The sequence below is a fragment of the Mirounga angustirostris genome, unplaced genomic scaffold, assembly GCF_029215605.1.
Source record: "Mirounga angustirostris isolate CCGP_5_RB_7025 unplaced genomic scaffold, mMirAng1.0.hap1 SCAF_3, whole genome shotgun sequence".
Lineage (NCBI taxonomy): Eukaryota > Metazoa > Chordata > Mammalia > Carnivora > Phocidae > Mirounga > Mirounga angustirostris.
In genome coordinates this window covers 29,551,220-29,578,642 of record NW_026991711.1, presented here as the reverse complement: position 1 = coordinate 29,578,642, position 27,423 = coordinate 29,551,220, and the positions used below count along the sequence as shown (strand labels likewise).

The window sequence follows — 27,423 nt, the reverse complement described above, 5'->3', positions numbered from 1 at the left end:
CTGGCTTGTATTTTCATTCTCTTAACAATGCATTTTACAAAGCAAAAGTTTTTAATTTAGTGAAGTCCAACTTACCACGTTACTATTATTTTTTTTAGTTAATTGTACTGTTGGTGTCATATCTGAGAACCCTCTCCCTAACCCGTGACCACAAAGATTTTTCTTCTAAAAGTTTTGTATTTGTATGTTTTATATATAGGTCTAGGGTAGACTCCTTTTTAATGCTAAAAGTTTCTACAACTTCACCTGATAATAATTGGACTGTTTTTATTATGTCTTTGAGAAAATATCTAAGGATCAAAAGCTGCTATGAGTTCAGCAATACTTAAGATTTTGTGTCACTTGTGTTTATTGACTGGAAAATATTGACATATTTTCTTATAAAACTGACATGAATTATGCTAATTTAAATTGTATTAACCACAGTTGCATTTCCACATTTGGAAAGTGCAGTATATAAATGTGCAAGGTGCTTAGTCTACAGCAAGTGCTCGGGGCTCTTTGAGTTGAAGATGCCTTGCAATAATGCTGCCTTCCCACAGTCATGTAATGGTTTGCCAGCCACAGACCTGGACCGATCTTCTCCTTTTATAAAGAAGCAGAGTTTCAGAGAATCAGCTCTCTTTCTAGTTAGTGGCAAAGCTAGTCTAGAACCTAGGTCTCTGGAATTGGAGTCCAGTGCATGCTCTATTGTGTTATGGTTTATTGAAATGGCCACTATGAAGTGAGACTTCATTACAGTAATCATTCTTTTGAACATATGCCTTGCATTCAATAAGCTCTTTGAGAGCAGAGACCATATCTTTTCTAGTTTTTGAACACCCAATTTTGCTCTGCATTGCTACGTGTCCTAACATTATACCTGGGGCATTTGTGGTATAAGTGCCCGTTGAGCTAATGACGTGGTCCTTGGGCAAGGAAGCAATCCAGGACAACCTATCATTATTAGATTTTCACTGGGAATACTGGGAAGAGTATTGGTTTGATGCAGTAGGATATAGAGAAAAGCACATGAGATTCAACATCAAAAAAACTAAGTTGAAACCCTGGCTGAGCTACTTACTAGCCACCATGATGCAGGGAAAATTACTCAACCTTTTGACTCATTGAAAAAAGCATCTCCATGGGAGAGATGTATGGATGGACTAAAATAATGTTTGTGAGAGCTTGGCAAAGTTAGTATGGTACTGAAACTAAAAAAATGTAAGTTCCATCTCCTTTGTCATTGTTGTTAAAAATTCTGTGTGTGGGAAACAAGGGCTAAGTGTGATGGAAAGTGAAAACAAAACTCAGAGTTAAATATTAGAGTCAATTATTCTTGTTTCAATTTGGGCGTGTGCCGCAGTAATGAAATGCTCTTCACAAAGGCAGTCAAACAGAATTTACAGAGCTGGGCATGTTGTGCAAAAAAGCTATAATGGAAAGAAGTGATCTTTGTAGCAGCACGTGAAAATAAAGTAACATAAACCACTTCACAGGGTTATTTCTATTAGCTCTGGCCTTTGGGCTATTATCTGCAAGTTTTCCCATTTCTTGTGAAAGCTGCCTTTTTATTCCTGAAAGTTATTCTTTATAATCATAGTCACTAATGTGGTGGTGTCGATCCTGCAAAGGTCTTGGGGGCTTGAGGGAAAGACAGAGGGTAGAGCCAGGGGTCAACTTAGCCAAGCTTAAACATTGCATCTCAAAGTGGTATTCAAACAGGATCATTCCACATCCATGTCCCTTGTTTCCTTCTCTTCAAAACATTCCGGGCCACAGCTTCCTGCCTCGCTCTTGCATTTTAATCCCCCTGCTTGGCATCTCATCAAGCTCCTGGCATGGCATGAATGACTTCTCTCATTGCCCCTAAGGGCTTGGCTTCTGTCATCTGTGGCTGTCATTGCAGAGATGCAAATGAAAGCTCCTTTGAGGTGAATTGAAGTCAATGTGGCATTGCCTAGCCCTGGCACAGCGGGGGTCTAAATGCAGCACCCTCGGAAATAAATATGCTCCTCTGCTTCTCTTGGCCTGTACAACTGCATGCCCACCTTTACTTTCTGGGTCGTCCCAAACCATATCCACACCATGTACCCAGATCTACTTCTCTACCCATACCTCTTTCCCAGATACACCCAGTCAATATTTACCCACCTCTCTGAGGGCTTAGCCATTGTAACATGGAAGAAGTGTAGCTTTTCATCAATGTGATTCTGGCATAAGCAAAGTTTGGCACCATCCTATTTCTCATTTTTGTAGTCCTCCTTTCCATCTTGTTACCTCTCTCCTGCCTATTCTCAGATATCCAGTGTCCTGTGCAGACTTACTAGCCAGGACTGACCACCTTCTTACCCCTTTCCTATATCCCTGGAAGAAAAGTGTATAATCAGCTAATCCACCCAGATACACGAAAGACACATTATCACTTGTGATTTCCCATTATCCCCAACACAGAGATATTTTTTGAGAAGAGAAGATGATGGTAGTTCCAATAAAATAATATTTAGTTGTAAAATCTCACACTAAACCAGAACGGGGAGACTGTTCTTATGTAAATTGTTTTCCAGGCATATCATGTAACACCATAACTCATCTGAGCTCCTGGCACCTACTCAGTATTCAGTAGTGGAATTAACAGTAAAGTTCTCCAGTGGGACAGCTAGATTTGAACAGATTTTATAAGTTTCAGGCCCCTCTTCAGTACTCATTTCCTTCCCCACCAAGTAGAAATCCAGCCAGTCACTCCCTCTTTCAACACATCTTTATTGGGCACCAAAATTATACACAGTCCTAGTACTTGGGATATAATTATCCTTCTAGGAGCTTTCAGCCCAGTATGGAGACAGAAAATTATGTGTAATCCAGAACAGTGTGATACAGTCCATAAAGAGGGTGTGCTATGGGGAGACATAGGGATGTATCGAACACAGCTTTGGTTACCACCACAGACAGTAACACCCAAGCCAGGTCTGAAGGGCAAGGAGGAAGTAACCAAGGAGGAATTATTCCAGGGGAAAGGGAGAAGCATGTAGGCCAGAGAGCAGAGAGCACATGGTGGTGAGGGTGGTTAGGAGTGCAAGCGTTTTGGCACAGCTCCAGTATTGGGGCTCATGTGGGAGAACACCAGCTGCAGCACTAGACATAGAGGGAGCACTTACTGTGAGCCAGGCAGAGCTTGAATGCTCTGCAGGCCCTTCTCCTGGCTTCGGTGCCACTGTCCACACAGGAGCCAGGAGACTCGCCATGCTCCCTGCTCCGCTGCCTGCCCATCACCCAATCACTACCACACTCTGCGGAGAAAGATTTAGAACTAATTGCATCATGTCCTCCATCCTTATGGCCACGGATCTCCCAGAAGAAGCCCAGTCTGATCATTGCTTGTCACTTGGACTAGCCCCAAAGAGCTCCGTCTATCACTGAGTTTGACCCAACCTAACAGTAGCCTAACCACTCAAACCTTCCACGGTAACTCCCTGGATGTGTCATCTATTATCATCACGACTAGCTGCTGTGCAGTCTCCTCTTCGACTCAATGGCACTCACCTCTGTTGGGCTCTCCCAGAGGACTTGGCTTCCACGAGTCCAGAGGAGGAGGAAAGGTCCTGTTTGCTCCTCTTTGCTACCACTTATCAATTTTAGCTTTCTCCTCCCTAAAACTTCCCCATCTTCCTTGAAATCGTGGCATCAGGAACTTCTCTTCCTCATTGCAGTCATCTGCAGGTCTTGGAGTCACTCACTTGCACTCTTTGAAGACTCTGGCACCAAGCTCATTGTCTGTCTCACACGCGTCTCCTGTCATAATGCTTGGTGATTTCCAAATCCATGTGGAGGATCCTTCCCCACCCTGACTTTCTCACTTTCTTGATCTTCTCTCCAATGATCTCATCCTTTGCCCTACCTCAGCCACCCATAGATCTTCCCCTTGTGAGTAACCATAAATTTTCAAAATTTCAAAATCTTCCCATTCTGCTTCCACTCTCTATCTACTGCATTTAGCCGACTCTCCAGTCCTCTGATTCCAGAAGTTTCTCAGCTTTGCCCCTGCCAACCACCAATCCACTGACTTTTCACATTCCCTCTTCCCTCATATCCTCTGTTCCCTCCATATCCATCTCAGATCCCATGGTCCCTCCTTATCATCACTTCCTCACATCCCCCTTCCCCTCCTTCACCACCATTCTCTTCGTTGCACTCACTTGTCTGAATTATAAACTTAGTTAAATCCAACTCTCTGTTTTGCCTGTTTCTGCCCCCTAAGCAGCTGAATGTGGCAAGAGAAAAAAATGGCAGCTAGCTTTATTTTAATTCCATGACCACAAACCTCAACTGAGCCACTGGTGCTGCCCAAGAATTCCTAGCAAAACATGCAGGGGGTGGCTTATGGAGCCCAGATTATCTACTTTGTAGAGTGCCTTGTAGAGTGCCTCAGTTGGTTAAGCAGCTGCCTTCGGCTCAGGTCATGATCCCAGGGTCCTGGGATCGAGCCCCACATCGGGCTCCCTGCTCAGCAGACAGCCTGCTTCTCCCTTTCCCTCTGCCTGCCACTCTGCCTACTTGTGCTCTCTATCTCTCTGTCAAATAAATAAATTTTTAAAAAAATCTAAAAAAAAAAAAAAAAGCATGGTCTAATTCAGTCCTGACAACACCCCAGCAATCCTATGAGAAAGGTCATTAGAGACAAAGAGATGGTATCAGGTTGACCCATTATCACACAGCTCGCAGTTCAGACAGCTGGACTCCAGAGCTTCCATGCTCACCTAGCATGCTGTAGAAGCCAGAGGGGTACCTGGAGTCTAGACCACAAGTGTACTTTTACTAGGTATGGAGTTTAATAAGGAGCCACTGGGGTGGTAGTGGTGGGAGTGGAGGGCTGACATGCCCCAGGTAAGGTGTTGACTCCATCCAAATGATGGACATCCGAATGATGCCTGTCTGCCGTTCCTAGGTTATCAAATCACGCTGGCTCAGAGGCTGCCTTGGCTCTTGGTTGGAAAGTTTAGGCTGACAGCATATACATGCTTTGCAAGCAGCAAACTGGCCTGTGCTGCCAATATTTAAGTCAGATTTAGTTAAGAGCTTCAAATCAACTTTATCTTGAGGTCTGTAAAACTGAAAGCCTTTCTTGCTGTTTCCATAGCAGCCTGATGGTTGATATAATTCTTAAAGAAGATTATATGTTAATGCCCAAGAACCATTTACTACGCTCACACGCTGCTGACCCAAAATGCCACAGCTTGAGCTAGATAGTCTAGCAAAATATTAAGCTTTTAAAAGGACACATTATATTTCAAACTATAGTGAAAGAGGATAGGGTTTCCAAAAACCTGCTTAAATGAACTTTGAAAATACCAGTAATTTAAATATATGACTCCTCTAAAGTTTAGTGCTGTATAGATTCTGGCCTTTCAGCTACCTCCTGCCAGAGGGGTGGAGTGTGGTGGGGGGATTTAAGACGCATGAGTTATTTCCATATAGGCCATAAGTACATTCAGTTAATAGATGCTAAAATTTGCCATATTTCCATGGTGAAATGAACTGATGTTTTCTGTTTTAAAGGGAACCAACTGTTCACCCTCCCATACCTCCAAAGCCCAGTTCTCCTGTTCCATCTCCTAACCAGCTGAGACGGGAGAATAGGTGAGACCTGGCATTCCAGAATCTCTTGCTCAAATGAAGAAGTTAAAGAAATGAAAGCAAATGAATTGTGACCTGTTTTGTGCAAAGCATGGGTATGTTTTGTGCACACATTCACAGAAGAAGCACTTTTAAAGCTTTTCTAATTCTAATTACCAACACAAATGCGTATTTATGTTTGCCTTTGAATACTTATGGCCATGTCCCATCTTATGGAAATACACCTTCAAGATAGAAACTGAACAGTATTCATGTCCAAGAAATATTCATCCTCTGGTTTCTTCTAATTTATGTATGAGGAAGCATTATATAAGGAAACGCTTTCTGTCCCTGTGTATATAAATACATAAATATATATGTATACATATATAGTATTTGACATATGTAATCTAGATAGAAACTATATATGTGTGTGTATACACATGCACACACACACATATGTATATATACACACACATTTGGTGTATATTTACTCCTAGTTAAGTTTCCCATTAAAAGCTACGTTTTCTGATGAAAAATGTTCTTAAAACTTTGTGTTACTGCTCACACTCCCCTTATATTAGAAATACTTTTGGGTAGCTCTTTAGTCTTGTTTTAGGTAAGGAATTTGCAACTTATTTCAAAACTATTACAGTTAAAAAATGTTCTAATTAATTTGTCTCTGAATTAAGAAAAAAAAGAGACTTGCTTTTTCATTTTGAATCTCTGATACTCTATAATTAATACTTAGAAACAAATTCAAAGATCTGAAAAATTTTCCATGCGTTTCTGTTAAACTGTTCAATAATCTCGAGCTGTTTTTCGAGACGTACATTGCACATTTCCATTATTATTATGAGATTTAAAAAACGGTATCTCATTAAAGACTGAATATATTAGATCCACTTGATTACCTGCCTTTGATTCTTTTGTATTTTTGCATTTTGATGGTGATTTTTGTTGACAACATGAAAGGAAATTCTAGAAATATTCTTCAGGAAGAGGGTAACTTCAGCTAGAAAATGCTGAGTGGCCAGCAGGGCTATGAAGCATTAGGTACTCAGCCTATTAAGTTAAAAACCGAGGTCTGAATTTCTATTCAATGAAACTTTGCAGGATCTTTGAAATTTTGTCCTTAGGATGAGAAGATATTTTTTCTCCCTTTAATGAGCCAAGAATATACTTCTTCACTGAATTAATGAAAAATATAGACCAAAGTTATAACTTTTTATTTATGCAATGGTTATAATTATACTCTTAAAATAATTTAAGCTTACTATCTTACATTATTTTTCCTTTTATAGTATTGAGCCATTAAATCTTAATTTGAATAAGAATTTTTAGAGGGCTTAAAAAAACTGGCTTTAGTATTATCTAAATTCTAGTCCAAAATCAGCGACTCTGGAGCAGTGAGCTTGTGTAGAGTCAAAAAAAAAAAAAAAGCTAAATTTCACGGGAATTGGTTTAATCCATTTTTACTACTTTAATTTCTTTCTTCTACCAGTGATCTTAAAAATAAAATTAGGACAACTTGCATGTTTTAAACCCTGATTACTTTAATCACAGCAAGATGATTTTAATGAAAGAATATGAAAGGGAAGTGTTTCCTATGTAATTAACACATGTCCTCAGGAGGACAAAAAATAGTTGAATATAGTTTTTTGAGAACAAGCAAGAATATATAAGTAGGTCAGTCAGATACTTAGGAAAATAACAGAGAAAAACCTCATACCATAAATTGTGACAGAACCTAACATCATAAACTTGTTCTGTCAACTCTGTGTGGTAATTCTCAATGTGGTGGGTATGTTGGAAATTTAAAATATTTCCAATCTTATCTGAGCAAAGATATTTCTGGATTGTATTCAAATGAGATAAGTCTTTAAGAAAAATAAAATCATCCATTTGATGCCTAATAACAAAAAAAGAGTCTTAAGAGATAAGTATGAAAATGCTTTATTGATGACTGGAGACTAAAATAAAATGAACATAAACACATTTGGGACAGATATTTCTAGATATATCTAGTAGTTAAAAATATATTTAAAGAGATAGGCCAAATTACAAAATTATTACATTGGACTCCAGATTTTCAAATAAGAAATGGTTGAGGGGCACCTGGGTGGCTCAGCTGTTAAGCGGCTGCCTTTGGCTCGGGTCATGATCCCAGGATCCTGGTATCGAGCCCCGCATCGGGCTCCCTCCTCCTCCAGAAGCCTGCTTCTCTCTCTCTCACTCCCCCTGCTTGTGTTCCTGCTCTCACTACCTCTCTCTCTCTGTCAAATAAATAAATAAAATTTTTTAAAAAAATAAAAAGAAATGGTTGAGTTCTAGCCAACCAAAGGAGCTAAAGTTTGTTATCTCAAGTAGTGCTATTGATCCAACACACTGTGATCTTTTTGAACATGAATGTTTCCTTAAAAATTTATATTTAACAGAGAAGTGTTTTCTTACCTAACAGACATTATCCTTAACTTTGAAAATATAGGCAGATATGTCCACCTAAACCAGGTGTATATACAGAAACCAACAGATCTGCTGAAAGAAATATAAGGTACAATGATCTCTATTTACATCTATGTAATTGTAGAAATGATAATGTTTGCCTTATTAGAATACTTAAAAATACAAGACAATTAATAATAAAATAGACAAAATCAGTTCTCCAGCTGGCTTCAATATAGTGGGTAATTAATATTTTTATATGTACCTACAGAATTTTTTCCTTTTATTTCTATTCTTAGCTTTACATTAAGAAACAACCAGAATTGTCTGAATATGATAACAGAATAAAATAAACCCCTTAAGAAAGGAAAATACCTCTTTATTCCCAGCACTTGTTCCAAGGTCTGATAGAGTTGTGTTGATGTTTAAATGAATAGGCGTAAATATAGTCATTTTATTGAACTTGTTCTGCAAAAGCTTTGCTAGAATTGGCTGTATAATAAGGCCATATCCAGCTCCACCCACATCATCAGAAAAAGGCTCACAAATACTATTGATCTTCGGGTAAGGCTTCCCCATAACAGTCCTGATTTATGCCTGTTGTCTTGCTCATCCCATCTGGTTTAGTATGTATTTTGGTTATATCTTGGTTTTATTATTTTTTTTAGAAAAACTCCCCTATCTTTGAAATTAGTTTTAAATGATGATATTCTATAGGTTTATCAATATGATAAAGCAGTTTTTAATTATTATGGTAAAAACATAACAATAAATATACCATCTTATCCATTTGGACCAACCGGTTTTTCAAAGTTCAAAACTTACATACTTTTTGGGTTTTCCCTTGACTCTCAGAAAAGTCTGAGTTTGAAACATACATCACATGGATACCTTACTTTGGGGAGAATCATGTTTCCCTTGTACTTAGTAACTTCAAGTGCCACCGTATCTCAGCATTTCCCAAGCTGTGTCCCATGTGCCACAGATTTCAATGCATGTTCTGTGAAAGAAGAGTTTAATGGCCAGCCCATTTAGGAGACACAATAAAATAGAGTTCTCTACCACAGGACTTCTCAGAACCTTCAATGTGCTTATATACATTCAGAATCCCAAAAGTTGGTTTTATTTCCCAAATTTACTTGACTGCAAAATTCTTTCTTCATGGAACCCTATTAACCTTCTATGAGAGATTGTTTGTGAAACACAGGTCTTAATTACAGGGACACCAATAAGGATTTTCCCAATTACTCCTTTCCATGATCTAGGGGGATTAGTGTGGATTCAAGCCCTCTGTGTCAGGTGCTTCCACCTACCCTGTAGTTTAAAATGTACTTTCTTTCCCTTTGGAAGCCTAAGAAGATAGAAACTTTTACCACATGTGAGGGATGAATTAATCATCTGGACATGTTGCTTAATGCTCTTTGGCTCTGGTCAAAAAACCTCTGAACACACGTCTGTATTTACTCATGTAGTTAACTCTGCTTTCTTTTCCATATCCTTTAAGTATAGAACTAGGGAGAAGCCAGTGTGTTTAGGAGAAACTGTATTATTTCAGTGAGCACTAGATGGCAGAGCCAATGCCCAGTGAAATGACTGGTGTTTGTGTGTGTGTGTGTGTGCGCGCGCGCACACCCCCACCTACACACCCCATAAGCTGACATGATAGAATTATTTCATTATGCAGTTAAACTCAATAATTCCTGAACACATGGACTATTGTTTTCTTTACTGAAAACATAAGAATTTCTAGCTACTTCAAAGATAGCTCTGCTGTCATTGACTTGTGTTTCTTTTTCATCCTTTGAAGGAGTCAGGATCTCGAGAACATTGTCAAAGTGACCACTTCACTTCAGAAAACTAACAAGGGGTAAGAGCTTTTGAGCTTGCGTTTTTCCTTTCTTTATGTTTCAAAAAAGCTTAACCAGTACTTTTAAAAGTTCCAGATATAAACAAAATCCCAATGCTGTTGACTATATATAATTTAAAAGAAGAAAGAATCAATCTTTCTAGATAAGTGTCCCTGAAAAATGGGTGAGACTGACATTTACCCATACTCTTCTTCCTCTGCTTTGTCTTTTGGTGATTGTACTCATCTTTGTCACCTCAGCTTTCTGTGGTTTTGACTTTGTTCCAAGTCCTTGTCCTGTATTTATGTTGCTGGCTCAGATCTCAACTTATCTGTCTTTCCAGAACCCTCATTTAGAATGTCCTCGGCCATATTTACTTTCCTTCCTAAATGCTCTATTTCCTCACTTCTTTCTGTTCTTTCCTTCAGCCAAGCTCACCTTTCTGGAATCATTCTTGATTCTTCCATGTCTTTCCCCTCAATGTAGTATCGGGCATATATGCATAAAATGTCTAAAATTCTCTTCTTGCCCACATGGCCTCACCCCAGTTCAAACTCTCATCGACTCCATCATAGGTTATTAGAGTAGCTATCCAGATTTACTTACATTCCCTCAGTCTCTCCTCCCCTAAACCATTACTACCCATCACTGCCAGAGCTTTCTTCCTAAAATTCTCCTTGAACAACTGCTTCACTGGCTCCCCATTGCCTGTTCAATTACATTTAACCTTTGTTAACTTGGCTCCAACCTAACATTCCAGAGTTATTTCTGACTTCACCCTTACATTTACCCTACAGGCAATACCAAATTAAACCACTTTCTTCCTACAGTTTCCAGACACTTTGCCTTTGTTTATGGCATGCCACCCATATGGCAGCCTTTCCTAGCCTCAAGGCCACCGTATCAATTCATTCAAGTCCTACCTAATTTTTCAAGATCTAGATCAGATATCACCTCCTCTGTGAAGTCTTCCCAGAATGATTCAGTGAGATGTGACTTCTTTTCTCTAAGCTATTAGAGCCCCACTATTTATGTGTTATAACAACTAATCATATTTGTTATTTCATGGTATCTATGTAAATACCTCATCTTCTCTATCATCTCTTTAATCTCTTAGAGCAAATATTTTGTTGACCTATTGACCATAAGTCATTTGCAGAGTCTGACATGCTGCTTTGTGCAAAGTATGTGCTTATATAATAGATTATGGTAAAGAATGATGAACAGCAGGAAACCTGGAGTATAAACATTCCATAGTTTAAATCCAGTTCCTACAAAAATACTCCTTGCTCAGTGGAATTCAGCAATGCTAAGTGTGATTAGGGATTGCAGTCTCAATCAAAAGAACTGAAGAGAAGAAACAGAAGCAACAGGTAGCTCTTCTGTACAAACGAAACTGATTGGAGCTCTGAATCTAGACGGGGACTCCAGAAAGTAGCCTGAATGTTTCATTTCCATTTCTCTTATCTAAGTGCCTGGATCTCTAATTTTATCTATTTACTTTTTTGAGGTCATATATTTTTTTAAGATTTTATTTATTTATTTGACAGAGAGAGACATAGCGAGAGAGGGAACACAAGCAGGGGGAGTGGGAGAAGGAGAAGCAGGCTTCCCGTGGAGCAGGGAGCCCGATACGGGGCTCGATCCCAGGACCCTGGGGTCATGACCTGAGCCTAAGGCAGACGTTTAACGACTGAGCCACCCAGGAACCCCTAATATTTTGTTTTTAAGAGGGATTGAACAGTTTTTTTGTGAGTGATGGGGGTGTTTGAAGGAGAGACGGGTGAGTGATGCTGATGGGAAATTATGGTTTGGCACAAATTCAACAAAAACAATGAGAACTACAGTTAGTCCTGTCCCCTCTCTGTAGGCATGATGCACAAATTCCACAACGAGATGTGTTCTTCACAGGGAAAAGTTACTGCTCTGGCTGTGGCCGGGGGAAATGTCTGTCAGATCGACATACTCAACTACCATTACTGTGGGCCTTGTGTGGGGATTAGAAATAGTTTTATTCACCTGAGCTGCTCTTGCTGATATTCCAGTGTGAAGTGGACTCCTACCTGATTAAGAACATTTAATTTACTGCACATGGAATGGTGAAATTTAATATCCAAAGCTTTCCTCAATGTAAGGTCATTTTAAAAGTCCAACTTCTTTAGTCAGAATATTGTCTCCATTTTATTTAATTTACCACAGAGTGTCATCTCATGAGTTATGTGCATTTGTTTGTGATAAACAGGAGCAACCCCAAATCCTGATTATCACATCACTGTGACTCACACTAGTCAGAAGGGCCTGGGACTACAATTTTACAGGATTCTTAGGTTTGCTCTTTTCCTTGGAGACACAGACAGATTCATACTCTCAGAGCTGGACAGTGGAATTTCAAGCAAGAAACAACAATGGGGCATTGTGTCAAGGGACTAGATAGTACGTTAATCAATTTTTTGTCAGGGTCAGCAACATTTATATTTCAGTATTTATCCTACCACTGAATATGTAACATTACTTGAAAGGATTCATCTATGTGATGGCTGTTAATTTAAATGTTTTTAGGGTCTCTAAGCTATTATGGCAATGCATTGTGCCAGGCATCTTCAAAGCACATAAGTGACTCAGCAACTATACCTGTCTAGCTGGAGCCAAAGTCTTGATGTCTCTAAAAGCATTTAAAAAATAAGCATAGCAAGCATTTATTAAATGAAAACTTTAGTAGACTCGGAACTGTTTCCTGTAATGGCCAAAATTAATTGAGAGTTTATGACTTGCCAGACATAATGCTACACACTTTATACTCACTAGCTTATTGATTGTTTTCTCAGGTGGGTACAATTGGTATTTTTGTCGGACAGATGGAAAAGTTGAGGCAGCAAGAGGTTCGGTAACTCACCCAGAGTCACCAGACAATAAGGGGTGAATCCTGGGTTGGGATCCATGTATCCCTGACCTGAGACACTGAATATGTAACTACTGAGTGATGTGGCCTCATGGCCTCCTGGTAGGTTCCAGGGATGACGCAGAAGAAAGAGGAACATTGAGACGGTGTGGAAAATGTGTGATCCTAGAGCAGGAAGAAAGGAAACCGTGATTGGTGATCTAAAAACTGAATTAGGAAGGCAAGAGAAATGGGGGCAAAGGGGTGGCAGAAATGTTGAAGAGAGACAATGCTGTGAGGAGCAAACAGGAACCACAAACCCACTGAGGCTGCCTTCTTGGGGAAGAGACCTGCACTCAGGTGACACTAAGGGATATTCTGGAACCCAGGGGTTTAGCCTAAACAGGTTGCTCCATGGGAAGCAGCCAGAAAGTTGCAGTTCTCAAATACAGACACAAGATCGCAAATTTAGCGTAGTTAGAATGAAGTAGGATCACAATTTAAGAAAGCAGCCAGACTTACTGATGAACAGGTGTTTTCCTATAGCTACTTTGTGCAGGTACATTGCATAAAGATAGAATCTACAATTAGTCAAAGTACCCATATTTGTTGATTCAAATAAAAACCTATAGGGGCGCCTGGGTGGCTCAGTTGGTTAAGCGACTGCCTTTGGCTCAGGTCATGATCCTGGAGTCCCAGGATCGAGTCCCGCATCGGGCTCTCTGCTCGGCAGGGAGTCTGCTTCTCCCTCTGACCCTCCCCCCTCTCATGTGCTCTCTCTCTCTCGTTCTCTCTGTCTCAAATAAAACAAACAAACAAACAAACAAAAAACAAATAAAAACCTATATTAAATATTTACTGTTTAAAGAATACGGTATTAAAGACTGAAGAGGACCCAATGTAAAATACAGTTCTAAATTTTAAGTGGGGTGTGTGTGTGTGTGTGTGTGTGTGTGTCTGTGTGAAAGAGAGAGATGTAGGAGCAGGGACATGAACACGAGACAAGTATGTAGTTGCTATATTACAGAATATAGTAGTGTTAGTGCCATAAAGGAGATGGAAAAAAACAAAATGCAGCAAGGTTTCCAAAAATGTAGAGGACTCTATGCCGTTGAAGGACTGGGAACTATGTGTTGGAGAAAGAGGCTTTTGAAGAGAGCCTTGAAGGATAAGCAAGATTTTGGTGGCATGTGTTGTATTCCAGGGAACTCAGAAACAGTGGTTTAAGGTGGACCTGACCTTTGACTCGGGGCAGGCTTTTAATGATGTGAGATTTTTGTTTTTTATTTTTGTCTTCCAAAAGTGAAGAATTGGATAATCTCATCAAAATGAACAAAAGCTTGAATAGGTAAGATTTGAAAACATCCATTTTTTTGCTTTATTATTGAGTTGCACATTGTGACTTCTTATGTCTTTTTAGTACTTGAGCATGAGGACCCACATACTGGGTGAGTTAAAAATAGCCTACAAGTCTTGAATAAAAAGCTTGCAGGAATCATCATCATTTCATCACTGCTATAAATGGTTATTACAACCTAAAGATACTAATATTAAAGTATCTTTGATTTTCACACTCTATTTAGTAAGGCAGTTATATAAATAACCACAGTTCTCTTCCTGAAATATTAACATGTTAGTATGTGGTCAGAGTTTAGTTTGAAAGCATTCAGAAAACTGAATGCTTTCAGTTTTATACTTTACAAAAGCCACTTACTATCTTAGTTGACCTTACCTCCTTAATTTTGAATCATTTATAATTGCACAATTTAAAGATTATAGTAATTGAGGTCTGTGTTGGAAGTGTGTGCAGTTTTTGCTATCTCTCTGTTACTTTGCCTGCTAATATACTAAATGGGTAGGGACCAGAGAGACAGAGAAACAAGGCAAATGTCAAATGACCTCATTGCTCTGAGCATCCAGAAGTGTGGTGTTCATACCCTGTTCTGACAACAGTGATCATATGATTGACTATCAACAACTCATTTAAATGAGCTGCTTTTCAGTTTCTTCATCTATAAAGACAGAGGGTCAACATTGGCTCACATTAAAACAAAACACTCTGTGAAATCCATACAGTGCCTATTGGTTGTGTGTGGATCCCCAGTTTGTATTTTCTATCTTATTTTCTCTGAGGTCCACTGCAATTTAAATTTTGAGTTTATGAAAATACTTATTTGGAAGAAAGCAATTTCAAGAATTGTCACTCATCTTTTCCACCCAGCTTCTATTTCCTGTCTATCTATAGAAATATAAACTGGTTTATATTTCTATAGAGTTAAGTATATATTATTACCACTGATGAGGTTTTTTTGTTCAATGCATTTAAAGAAATCAAGGTCTTGATGGTCTCTTCAGAGCAAATCCTAAGGCAGAGCAAACAGAGAAAAGGTAAGTGCATCTGTCCCTAACCTGAAAATCTGATCTCCCAGATTGCTTGCTTTATTTTTTCAGACATTCGCCAGAAGGGGGTTGTATCCTCTGGCATGGCAATGTACTAGCAGATGGAGAAGTACTCTCAGAATTGTACATTTAGCTCAGATATAATTGCCCGGAAGGATTTCTGCTCTTCCATTCAATAAGAGTAAATGAGCAATTCATGAAGAATGTTTATTGCATCTGACCTCTCAAGATACCACACAATTTTACTTCAATATGTAGCCTTTTATTTGAATTTCTTTGTGTTTACAGAGCCAAAAGCCTTGAAAATCTCATTTTTATGAATACTCGAACAGACAAAGACGGAAAAGGGTAAGATTTGACTCTTGCAGGCCTCTTTGATTGAGTCCTAGACTATATGCCATTTCTAGCATGTGACCTCCTGCTCAGGACAAGGGGCAGGGAGGCTGGTGGGACAGGACTTGGATGGGGGGTTGGGGTGGAGGTCAGGAAATAAGTGGATATCTTAGTGCTGGCTCTGCCACCCACATCAATCTGGATGACCCTGGGCAGGTCATTTAACCTGTGCAGACTGCTGTTTCCTCATCCCATAAAATGAAGAGCATGACCTAGATGATCTCCAGGTTCCCTTTTGTATTTAAATATGAAGGAACTCTAGCTGGCTGTTACAAGTAGTGGACAGTAGCCTGGTTTATGAACTAAATATATTTACTCTAAGACATTTTGATCCTGGGAGCATAGTTTCTCCCCACTGAAGTCTTTATAATGCTCTAAGACACTTTTCAGTTAGAATCTTGGTTGAGTCACTTCATATGTATATCTCACATATATTTGTAAATATCTCAGGGTCAAGAGTAATGCCTTTACCTATTTTATATCATAAAAAGGGTTAGTGAATGATTAGTAACTGAACTGATAACATTAAAGATGTTGTTTTATAGTTCTAGACTGATACTGAAATCCTAGAAAATTGACTTACATGACTGATATTATTTTTTATATGGAAAGAAATCAAATTCTTGACAGTTTTATTAAAGAAAATCCCAGAAAAGGGATGCCTGGGTAGCTCAGTTGGTTAAGCGTCTGCCTTTGGCTAAGGTCATGATCTCAGGATCCTGGGATCAAGCCCCGAGGCAGACTCCTTGTGCAGTGGGGAGCCTGCTTCTCCCTCTGCCTGCCACTCCCCCTGCTTGTGCTCTCTCTCTCTCTCTCTCTCACAAATAAATAAATAAAATCTTAAAAAAAAGAAAGAAAGAAAATCCCAGAATGGTCAAGAATGACAAAGGGTAAGGATTTTGGAGGTCACTACTCTTTTTCCCCCAGACTGGCTGTTTACCTTGTACTTGGTTAGTCATCAGATTTGCCTTCCTAACGTGATAATTATTTCTATTGTCTTATCTTTTAAAGCCATTCATCTGTGCCACTCTGTGCCCAGAATGATATTCTAGCTTTCCAAGTCAATCTTGGCAGATGCATTCTCAACTGTCTCTGATGTAGAACACTTAAAGTCTATGTGATAATAATGTGAAGATAATTGGCAATAATAGTTTCACAGATACTGAATCCTTATTAACAATATATTATTATAATGTCCATGTCCAAGTATTATTACAGGTAAAAAGTTTTCTTCTCATGGAGAACAGATGAAGTGAGAAAACTGTCAGTTCTCTGTGAGTGGTTATATGAGCTTTATAGGAAAAGATGAGATTTCAGATATTTAAAAAATGAAATTGGGAAGGGTCCACCAAAGTGGTAGAAAATAGAAAAATTAGGATGAAATTCTCAAGTAAATCATTTCTGGACTGGTAAGGAGGAGAAAAGAGATGTGATTTGTAATGTGGGATAATTTGACAGCAACTGGCTTTCTGATGCAGGAATGACCAAACTCACTGATGTGGTTGAGTCAGTCCATAGTGCTTTGTCCTTCTTCCAGCCCTCCCTCTCTGCCTTCTTTCTTATATTGAAAGAAACTAAAATGTTAATAGTCTTATCACAGTAAAATCAGAGACAGATGAAAATGACAAAGGACAACCCCTGGACAATTGGGGGATTTAGAGGGATTAACTTTGATGTTCCCTAATAGCTTTAAACTATCTGCATGGAAAAGGTTTATTGTTTGTAGTCAATTTATATAAGGAACTGGAGCCATCATAGACTTATTTCTACTTTTCCAAGGGTACTTCAGAACCTTGAACTTTTTGCTAAAAATGACATGTCTAAATCTCCGAAGGGTTGAGGCACCTGGGTGGCTCAGTTGGTTGAGCATCTGCCTTCGGCCAGGTCATGATCTCAGGGTCCTGGGATTGAGCCCCGCATCCGGCTCCCTGCTCAACGGGGAGTCTGCTTCTCCCTCTCCCTCTGTGCTCTCTCTCTCTCACTCTCTCTCAAGTAAATAAATAAAATCTTTAAAAAAAAAATTTCCAAAGGGTTTAGATTTAAAATGTTGACCATCTAATTTCTACCCCTTGTATGAATGAGTTTCATGTTTAAAGAAGGCAGTATATCAACAAATGTATTGAAGTTAGCTTCCCACCAGCCATCCCTGGAAGGACAAAGAAAGCACAAACTGAGACCTGAAGGGAACTTTTATTTTTAAAATGGTTTAATGATAAAGGAAATGTGGTGTGTATTTATACACACACACACACACAGGAATATTACTTAGCCATAAAAAATGAGATCTTGCCATTTGTGACAACATAGATTGACCTAGAGGGAGTTATGCTAAGTGAAATGAGTCAGACAGAGAAAGACAAATACCATATGATTTCACTTATATATGAAACCTAAAAAAACAAAGAAAAAGCAGAAATAGGCACATAAATACAGAGAACCAACTGATGGTTGCCGGAGGGGAGTGTGGTATAGGGATGGACAAAATGGGTGAAGGAAAGTGGAGATACAGGCTTCTAGTTACGGAATGAGTAAGTCACGGGGATAAAAGGTACAGTGTAGGGAATATAGTCAATGGTATTAAAATTAAAATAGCATTATATGGTGACAGATGGTAGCTACACTTGTAGTGAACATCGTATCATGTATAGAGTTGTTGAATCACTATGTTGTACACCTGCAACTAATGTGAACATTGTATGTCAACTCTATTTCAAAGATTTTGTTTATCTATTTGACAGAGAGAGAGAGCACAAGCAAGGGGAGCGGCAGGCAGAGGGAGAGGGAGAGACAGGCTCCCCATTCAGCGGGTAGCCTGATGTGGGGCTCGATGCCAGAACCCTGGGATCATGACCTGAACTAAAAGCAGATGCTTAACCGATAGCCACCCTGGTGCCCCTCAACTCTATTTCAATAAAAAACATTAAATTTACTGGGGCACCTGGGTGGCTCAGTTGGTTGAGTGTGGGACTCTTGGTTTCAGCTCATGTCATGATCTCAGGGTCGTGAGATGGAGCCCCACATTGGGCTCCACGCTCAGCAAGGAGTCTGCTTGAGATTCTCTCCCTTTCCCTCTGTCCCTCCTCCCCACTTGCACACGCTCTCACTTGCGTGCTCTCTCTCTAAAATAAATAAATAAATCTTAAAATAAAACCGTTATATTTACTTTAAAAATAAAAAATAAGGGACACCTGAGTGGCTCAGTCGGTTAAGCGTCTGCCTTCAGCTCAGGTCATGATCCCAGGGTCCTGGGATCAAGCCCCATGTCGCGCTCCCTGCTCAGTGGGGAGCCTGCTTCTCACTCTCCCTCTGCCTGCCGCTCTCTCTCTCTGTCAAATAAATAAATAAAATCTTTACCAAAAAAAATAAAAAGTAAAAAAATAAAGGGTTTGCACTAACTTGGCCTCAATCCACAGGTCAGGCTCTTTAACCATTAGGTCTTTTGAGAATATGAAGGATAAAATATTAAAATAATATTTAATATTATTATTAATATATAAATATAATATATAAATATATTAATATAAACAATAGCATAGTCTAATTCCCTTATAGTGAGGAAACTTGGTGCAGAGAAGTGAAAGAACATGGTCACAAACCCCATTAAAATCAGAACTAAGATTTGAATCCAGATCTCCTTATACTGATACTGGGCTCTGGCGCTATGATGCATAGTAATAAAAGTAACCTGAAGATTATAACATTGTATAAACTGTCAGCACAACAACTCAGTTCTAAATAGCAGGAATGTTTATTATTTTATTAAAAATTATTCCATTAAAGTGATTTAATCACAATGGAGTAATGACTGGGACCTTAATATAAGAATAGTTGGCATATCTCTCCAGCATTTTGCATAAGAAGAGTCACTTGTATTGAACATTTTTAAAGACTTCTGAGGCTTTAAGTACTGGTAACATCTTTCTCTTGTGCTGAGAAATCTGCTGTTGCCGTAAGAGATTGAATTACTCTCTCTCCTCTTTTTGTTGCTCTGCTGTCCTCCCTGCTCCAATGTTATGAAGAAACCAAGGCCTTGGAAGTCTTATTAAAGTTAATCAAAGGACTGACAAAAATGAGAAAGGGTAAGTAAAAGTCCTACCTTGCTGCGGCTCTCTTTTTTCAAGTTAGTTTCTCACACCTCGTTAGAAATGGGAGTGTTATGCTTTCCTTGGTCACAGATGAACTGTTGCACTTTATAGGCCTATCAGAGAGTAAACAAAGGAATATGATGAATGCTGTTTCCATAGGACCACATGTTTGAGTTACATTGAAGTAAGTGCAGGAAATCTGCTACATAATCTCTTATTCTGTATTTTCTTAAACAATTAAAACATGAGCCAAGTCTTATATTTAAACTAAGAAATATAAAGGACAAAATTGCAAAGTGAGAGGTATGTTGGGAAGTTCTTCTAAACGGATTTAAACTAAGTACTGCTGGGGAAATTAACAGAGCTCAGTTGAGAATAATTACATCCAAGTTTTTCTGGCCATTTGGCTTGGAAACATCTGATATCCTTTCAGGGACATTCTTGTTTATACAAATTTCAGAGAAAACTGAGTGTAACCTAAGTAACACAAGGTTTTCATGTTTGTTTGTTTGTTTTTTCCAAAGAAGCCAAGATCTCGAAACGATTATCAAAGTGAATGCCAGGACAGATAAAACTAGGAGAGGGTGAGAACTGTTTTGATGTTTCTGAATCTTGGTTGTTTTCTCCCAAATTTCACTGTGTGATATTCTCAGTGACATTGAGGGGGTCACATCTCTGAGTTTGCCTTCTGTCTTCTGTGTCTGATCCCTACCACCCTGATTTTCACTTCGGAGGCTCTACAACAGTTTCTATAAATTTACATTTGGCTAATATAAAATCCCAGAGATTAATTTAACTATGTTATTGATAGATAATTTTTATAATAAAATTAATATAATTCCTGTACAATAATTTTCTCCAAAAGCTTTTAATTAATCATCAATAATATGGAATGTCTATTTATATATAATATATAATACTATTTATATATAATACTTTGAAACAGATCTAAACTTTTTTTTAAAGAGGTGAAGACCTTGATAATCTTATCAAAGCAAAGCCCAAAGGAAGTGAAAACGCCACTGGGTAAGAATTATTAGTGTCTTTAAGTCTGATTTCTGTAAGTAACAATCAATAAGATAAAATGATTTGGCATTTTAACTTCATAACCATATTTTATTAGCATGGAGATAGACAATAACAGTGGGCCACATGACCTTCCCTTCTTATTCCTAATAAAATCACTTATTTTTTGAAGAACTGTCCTAGCATTTGATAGTAAGTTGCCTTTTATCCCAGATGAGTTTCTTTGCATCTAAAGAATGCATGATCTTGACAACATTTTCAAGGTGGATCTCTAAAATAACAAAGTTACTGGGGTGCCTGTGTGGCTCAATGGTTAAGTGTCTGCCTTAATGATCCCAGGGTCCTGGGATTGAGCCCCACATCGGGCTCCCTGCCCTGTGGGAGGCCTGCTTCTCCCTCTCCCATTACCCCTGCTTGTGTTCCTGCTCTCACTATCTCTCTCTGTCAAATAAATACAAAATGTTTTAAAAAATAAATAAAATAACAAAGATAGCCAAAAGTGAGGCTTGACTAAAACTCTTGTGAATCAGCTTCCCTAAGGATGTTGGTCTCAGAAGACAGCCCAAGGGAGGGCTGGGCAGGTGTATCCACTGGGAGTAAGGAAATTCTGCCACTTTTTCTCCTCTTCACGGCTCTGTCAACGTGGCAGGGGCGTGAAGTCATGATACTTCTGCCAACCTCACAGTATTCTCTTTTTGGGGTTCAGGTTATCCCCTTTAATACTACTCCATGCATTTTAATGAGGGTGACTTGTCCCCCCCACCAAGAAATGAGTCAATTTTCCTACCATGTAAGGTATTTTTTTCTTGCTCTTTGTATTTATCATAATCTAATTATATTTTTAAAAAGCTTGGGTTAGGGAAATGGTTGACTTTATATGAAGACATATATTCTTACTGTAAAAATATGATTATTATTATTATTGACACTGTTCTTATTATTTAAAAACAGAATAGGCAATTATATCTGATTTGTTGAGTTGAAATTTATATTCTGTCTGGATCCAGTACAGAACTTTATCTGACTCACATTACTTCTCCAGTCATTGTTCACTTGATTAGTGTTTTACTTAATAACATTCTCTAAAACTCACTTTTTTATTCAAAGCAAACAAGATCTCAATGGATTGATTAAAGTGAATCCTGAAACAAATAAAAATATCAAGAGGTAAGACATTTAAAGCTTCCCCCTTCCCTTTGGCATTCATAAGCACATTGGAATCCTGAGTGTTTGTATTCAGGAGAGTAAATTGAAATTCAAACCCAGTTGTCTTTTCTCCAAACATATCATATTAAGCAGTTTTATACAAGTGATACCCAGAAGTGATCTTTTACATTTTATTTTTGGGTGAAGCTTACTATCAGGTAGATTTTGAGAAATTAAACAGGAATTTGAGTTTCTCTGCTGAGTTAAATGATTTCTTTGTGTGTGTGTGTGTGTGTGTGTATAAGTGTGTATTTGTAAGCAGTGTGTGTTTTTATTATTGTATTTGTGTATATATAAATAGTGTGTATGTATAAGGGTTTGGGTATAAGAGTATGTACGTGGACTGATTAGGGTTTTCCAGAGAAACTGAAACAATAGGATATGTATAAATAGAGAGAGAGAGAGAGAAAGAAATTTATTATAAGGAATTGGCTCATGCTCTTACAGAAGCTGAGAAGTCCCAAGATTTGTAGTTTGCAAGCTGGACACCTAGGACAGCCAGTGATGCAGTTCCTGTCTAAATCCAAATGCCTAAGGATCACGAGAGCTGATGGTTTAACTTCCAACACCAGAAGAAGATGTCTTAGGTCAAGCAGTCAGGCAGGCAAACTCCCTTCAAACTTAGCCTTTTTGCTCTATTCCAGTCCTCAACTGATTGGTTGTGGCCCACTATGTTCGGGAGGACCATCTACTTTACTCAGTCTATAGATTTAAATGTTAATCTCACCCCAAAACACCCTCCCAGACAAACCCAAAACAAAGTTTGACCAAATCTAGGCACACTGTGGCCCAGTCAAGTTAACATATGAAATTAGCCATCAAAATGTGTGTGTCTATATAGTGTATGTGTGTGTATACACAATATAAATATATATAAGTGTATGTATGTGGATGTATAAGTAGTGTGTGTGTATATATCTGGTTGCTTCCAAATATCTGTATCTTTGATGTGTTCACGTGTGAATGATGTGTGCATGTCTAGTGTATTTGTGTGTAACATATGTAAACATAATGTATGTTTAAAGATGAAGAGCTTAACAAAGTGTACTTCATTAAAAGAGTTCCACTACCCATGAACTGTCAAGTAAATCTGGAAAGCTTATGTCCTCCTGCTTTTTATTTTTTAAAGAGCAGACGGAATATATTTGAAACTGAGCTTGTTGGTATGTTGCCACAAACAGCGCACCAAATAATTCCATGTGGTTTCCTTTGAATTTCTTTCCATTCAGTTAACTCAGTACATAATATTATTAGTTGATTCTAAAATGTGTCACTGATGCCTGCAGGCCCAGTCAGCAGAGCAAGGGCTCAGCTAGCTGAAAAGCTGGTGTTTTTACACAGTCTGGCTGTCCTGTTCTCAGCAGCATGACATGGTCAGAGGCCCAGCCACCCAGGGAGTTGAGTTAGAGACTCCCAATAGACTGAGAAGAAAGCATCGATTTCCTTGGCTACTTGGGTGGTCCTGGAAGGTAACCAGAGCAGGAAGTTCAAATTCTGGGTTCAAATTCTGGCTTGGTCACTTGCTAGCTGTGTCCTCATGCTTCCACTTACTCATCCACAAAACAGGGATCATAACACTCATGCCTGGCACAGAGTGGGTATAAGTAATTGTTAACAATAATAAAGATTTAGGTGAATTATATTCTGTTAATGATTTACATACTGTTCAAATATTTAATTGACTTTGATTCTCCAAGAAAAATCCATGTTTTCCTTTCTAATTTTTATTTAGAAGAGTAGTTTAAATCATCACCTATTGTTTTTCATATGTCGGTGTGTTTCTGTGTGCATGTCTATGTGTGCACATGTGTATACATGCAAATGTTTTATGTGTGTGTGCCTGTGTTTGCATGAGTGTGTGTATATGTATGGGTGTGCGTGTCTGTGCAAATGTCCCGTGTGTGATGGCGTAAAAGTGCACACATGCTTACGTGTGCATAAATATATGTATATCTGTATGCTTTTGTGTGTATATGAGTTCATGTGTACATGGATGTCTATGTGTGTGCATCTGTGTCCATGTATTTGGGAGTATGCACTGTGTGTGTGTGTGTGTGTGTGCACGCCCACGCGCTTCATGAGAGCTTTTAGGGACAGTAGTTGTCTTTTTCTTTCACTACACGTAATTAAGTTCTGTCGATCTTTTAAAAGCAAAACTATATCATCTTCCCTCTCTTATTAAAAAATTACAGTGTTTTTCCGTTTCAGGTACATTACAATTCTAACCCTCAGCAATGGTCTCTTACTTGTTCAATACAGTCCAGCCAAATTAATCTTTTTTTCTTTCTTTTTTTTTTTAATTATTATTTTTTTTAAATTTTTATTTATTTATTTGAGAGAGAGAGAATGAGAGACAGAGAGCATGAGAGGGAAGAGGATCAGAGGGAGAAGCAGACTCCCCGCTGAGCAGGGAGCCTGATGCGGGACTCGATCCTGGGACTCCAGGATCATGACCTGAGCTGAAGGCAGTCGCTTAACCAACTGAGCCACCCAGGTGCTCCATTAATCTTTTTTTCTATTCCTGGCTCCTTCTTACCTTACGAGTTCTGCATATGCTATTCCCACTTTGGGACTGGCTTTACCCCCATCTTGTCATTTCTGACCATTGACTGTAATTGTCACCACCCCCTCCTCCAACCCCAGCACCACAGGCACCAGGCAGTCCTTCTTTTCTTCAGAGCATGTATTGTTATCTGGAATTGTGACATTCATTTATATGTTTGATTGTATGTTGCCTGCCTCTTTCCAAGTTAGAATAGAAGCCTCATGAGGGCAAAGCCTATGTCTGTATTATTCACAGGTTTCCATAAATATTTGTGGATTGAAAGAATGAATGAATACTGAGGATATATATACTATGAGGCATTAATTCACAGTTTAGCTCAAAATACTAGTTTAAATTACTACATTAATTAGCACACTCCACTTTATTGATTTTATTTACTTTGAGATTTAAATAACCTTCCACTTATATATTTTTAATATGTTTAAAGAGATCAAGTTCTTGGCAATATAATCAAAGTGAACTCCAGAATCAACAAAAGTATGACAAGGGAAGGGGTACAATACTTAACTGTTGTGTTATTTTTTTTTTTAAGTACTCAAATCTGGAAATAGAATTCTGGGAATTTTTTTCTCAGACTCTGGCATTCAAATCTCACATACTTCATTTAGGCAAAAATTAACAAGAGGTAAAAAAACATCAACAAGGGGGGGGCGCCTGGGTGGCTCAGTCGTTAGGCGTCTGCCTTTGGCTCAGGTCATGATCCCAGGGTCCTGGGATCGAGCCCCGCATCGGGCTCTCTGCTCGGCGGGAAGCCTGCTTCTCCCTCTCCCCCTCCCCCGCTAATGTTCCCTCTCTCCCTGTGTTTCTCTCTGTCAAATAAATGAAACCTTTAAAAAACAAAAAAAAAACATCAACAAGGGGTATTCTGGGATAGAATAGTTGCCTCTGTTGGGTTAATTGTTTCATTTTGCATGGAAAAGGTCTGCATTTTTTTATTGCTGCTTTTAGCCTGGGTATATACATTCTCAGACATCTGGATACAAGTAAAAACTTGGGTCAACATCTGGTTGCTTCCAAATATCTGTATCTTTGATGTTGTATAGATGCAACCTCAGAGACTTTGTGATACAATCTTAGTAGGACCACAGGGCATGGAGAAACAGGGTGTACCTTCTGTAGATGTCCTTTGCCCATGTAGCATCCTCTGTAGATCAGAGGGGCATTGGCTTGTGCTGTGTTCATGGAAAACACATAGAAACAATATGAAAAACAAAATTCCATTAAGATCAGAAACAGAATATATTCAAGGGTAACAACAAAATACTGACATGTTTTTAGTGACTACATGGAGTTTTTTTATTATAGTAAATATAGCTTACATTTCAGAACTCTGTAGATTTTAATCTTCCTATTGTTTGTTGCCAACAAAACTAGTCCAAATTTGTAATTTGAACACATAAGTACCAGACACAGATACCAGGTTGTATAACATGGACCTCAACAAATTGGTATATTATTCTTAATCCAGTGTTGTGAATAGAAAATCTGCTAATGAATGTAAATTTTACAAAATATGGATTCTCCAAAGTTGATTTTAAATTCCCACAGCATGTTGGAGGTTGATATTAAGAGAGGATATGCTTTCTGGAATGTTCCATGAGATGCATATATAGACTACTACAAAATGTTCAGTGCACCTATCAAAGGTTTAGAGCATAGCATTAAATGAATCATAATAGAGACAGAGTCCCAGTACAGTGTTTGCAACTGACCTAAAGGCTCTAAGATTAAAATACTGTCTCATTGAGTCTCAGAGATGTATAAATCCCTACATACTTCTGCATCATCGCTTTTAACAATCTTCCATTCTTTGGCATGATCTCAGTGTTTGTCCTGTTTCCGAGTTTTAATAAATAGCTTTATTCATTTGGTATTAATCTATCATTAACCTCATCATTTTTCTTCAATGTTTAAAGGGGCCAGAGCCTTGACAATCTCATTAAAGTGACTCTTGAAGTAAACAGAAGTAACGCAAGGTGAAGATTATGTCTTATCTTTCTTCCTTCCCCGCCTGCATCAATTTGTGTCCCTCATCAGAAAAGCTGTGTGGAAAAAATCTTTGGGTTGGAATCAGGAAGCTTGAAATCCATTACTTCCCATTACTTGCCTTTGAGCAAGTCCCTAGAACACTCTGAGCTGAGGCTTCTTTAGTTATAAAATGAGGATCATTTATAACTGTGTGGTATACCTTTGTCACTTGGTTGTTGTAAGCATCAAGTGAAATAATGGATATAAAATCCCTTTAAAGCAAGAAGGCACTATAAATGGAAATTATTGACAAAATACAGTTTAGTAACAGCTACAGTGTTAGATGGAATACTTGTTGGGGAGGCAGGCGAAAGTTTTTGGCAAATCATTACATAGTTGCTAATTGATTTTTTAAAAACTCAATATTGCCCTAAAGTTATGGTTTTATTTTGAGGGTAAATAGGAATCTGAGCCATATATTGATGATTTGTATGGAGGTCAAAATTTGTACTTTAAAAATTAAGGACAAAGACTGGTATGATTTTTCTCAAAACTTAATAGTAAAACTCATCTTGAGCACATATATCTTTTAAATAAATACTTAGTTGATTTAATTCCATTTTTACTTATCATTTTTGTTTTTTGTTTTTAAGTTCCAAAGATCTTGATAACCTCATCAAAGTGGTTCCAAGAACAGGAAAAAACATGCAAGGGTAAGATTTAATAAGCTTCTGGGTTTTTTGTTTTATACATACCAATGCTTAAAAATATAATTAAATTAACATTTTAGCAGATTGACAGCTCAATAATAGCTCAAGAAAAATCATGTGACTTCCATGACCTCATATCTAAAGTGTTGAAGATTTTGGTCAACTAATTCTTAATGTAATGGAGATAACCTTTGATTAATTAGATGCACAGTTGATTTCCAAGAATGGACAAGACACTTATGTTCATTGATTTGTTTATTCTTCTTAAGCAGAGGATGGCACAGGAGGGGGGAAAGAGACTAGACGG

General features: G+C 38.3%; 1 protein-coding gene across 3 annotated transcripts in view; it reads left to right on the top strand.

The window, feature by feature from the left end:
* SCEL (sciellin) overlaps positions 1-27,423 on the top strand; it is a 311,451-nt gene that overhangs the window by 249,862 nt on the left and 34,166 nt on the right. For all 3 annotated transcript variants that reach the window (XM_054506373.2, XM_064585976.1, XM_064585978.1), the window contains 12 exons: positions 5,536-5,616; positions 8,081-8,146; positions 9,845-9,904; positions 14,066-14,110; positions 15,091-15,150; positions 15,451-15,510; positions 19,575-19,634; positions 20,165-20,224; positions 20,607-20,666; positions 21,774-21,833; positions 26,355-26,414; positions 27,060-27,119. In XM_054506373.2, coding sequence (XP_054362348.1) covers positions 5,536-5,616; positions 8,081-8,146; positions 9,845-9,904; positions 14,066-14,110; positions 15,091-15,150; positions 15,451-15,510; positions 19,575-19,634; positions 20,165-20,224; positions 20,607-20,666; positions 21,774-21,833; positions 26,355-26,414; positions 27,060-27,119 — 732 coding nt within the window. The remainder of the gene's footprint in view (positions 1-5,535; positions 5,617-8,080; positions 8,147-9,844; positions 9,905-14,065; positions 14,111-15,090; positions 15,151-15,450; positions 15,511-19,574; positions 19,635-20,164; positions 20,225-20,606; positions 20,667-21,773; positions 21,834-26,354; positions 26,415-27,059; positions 27,120-27,423) is intronic.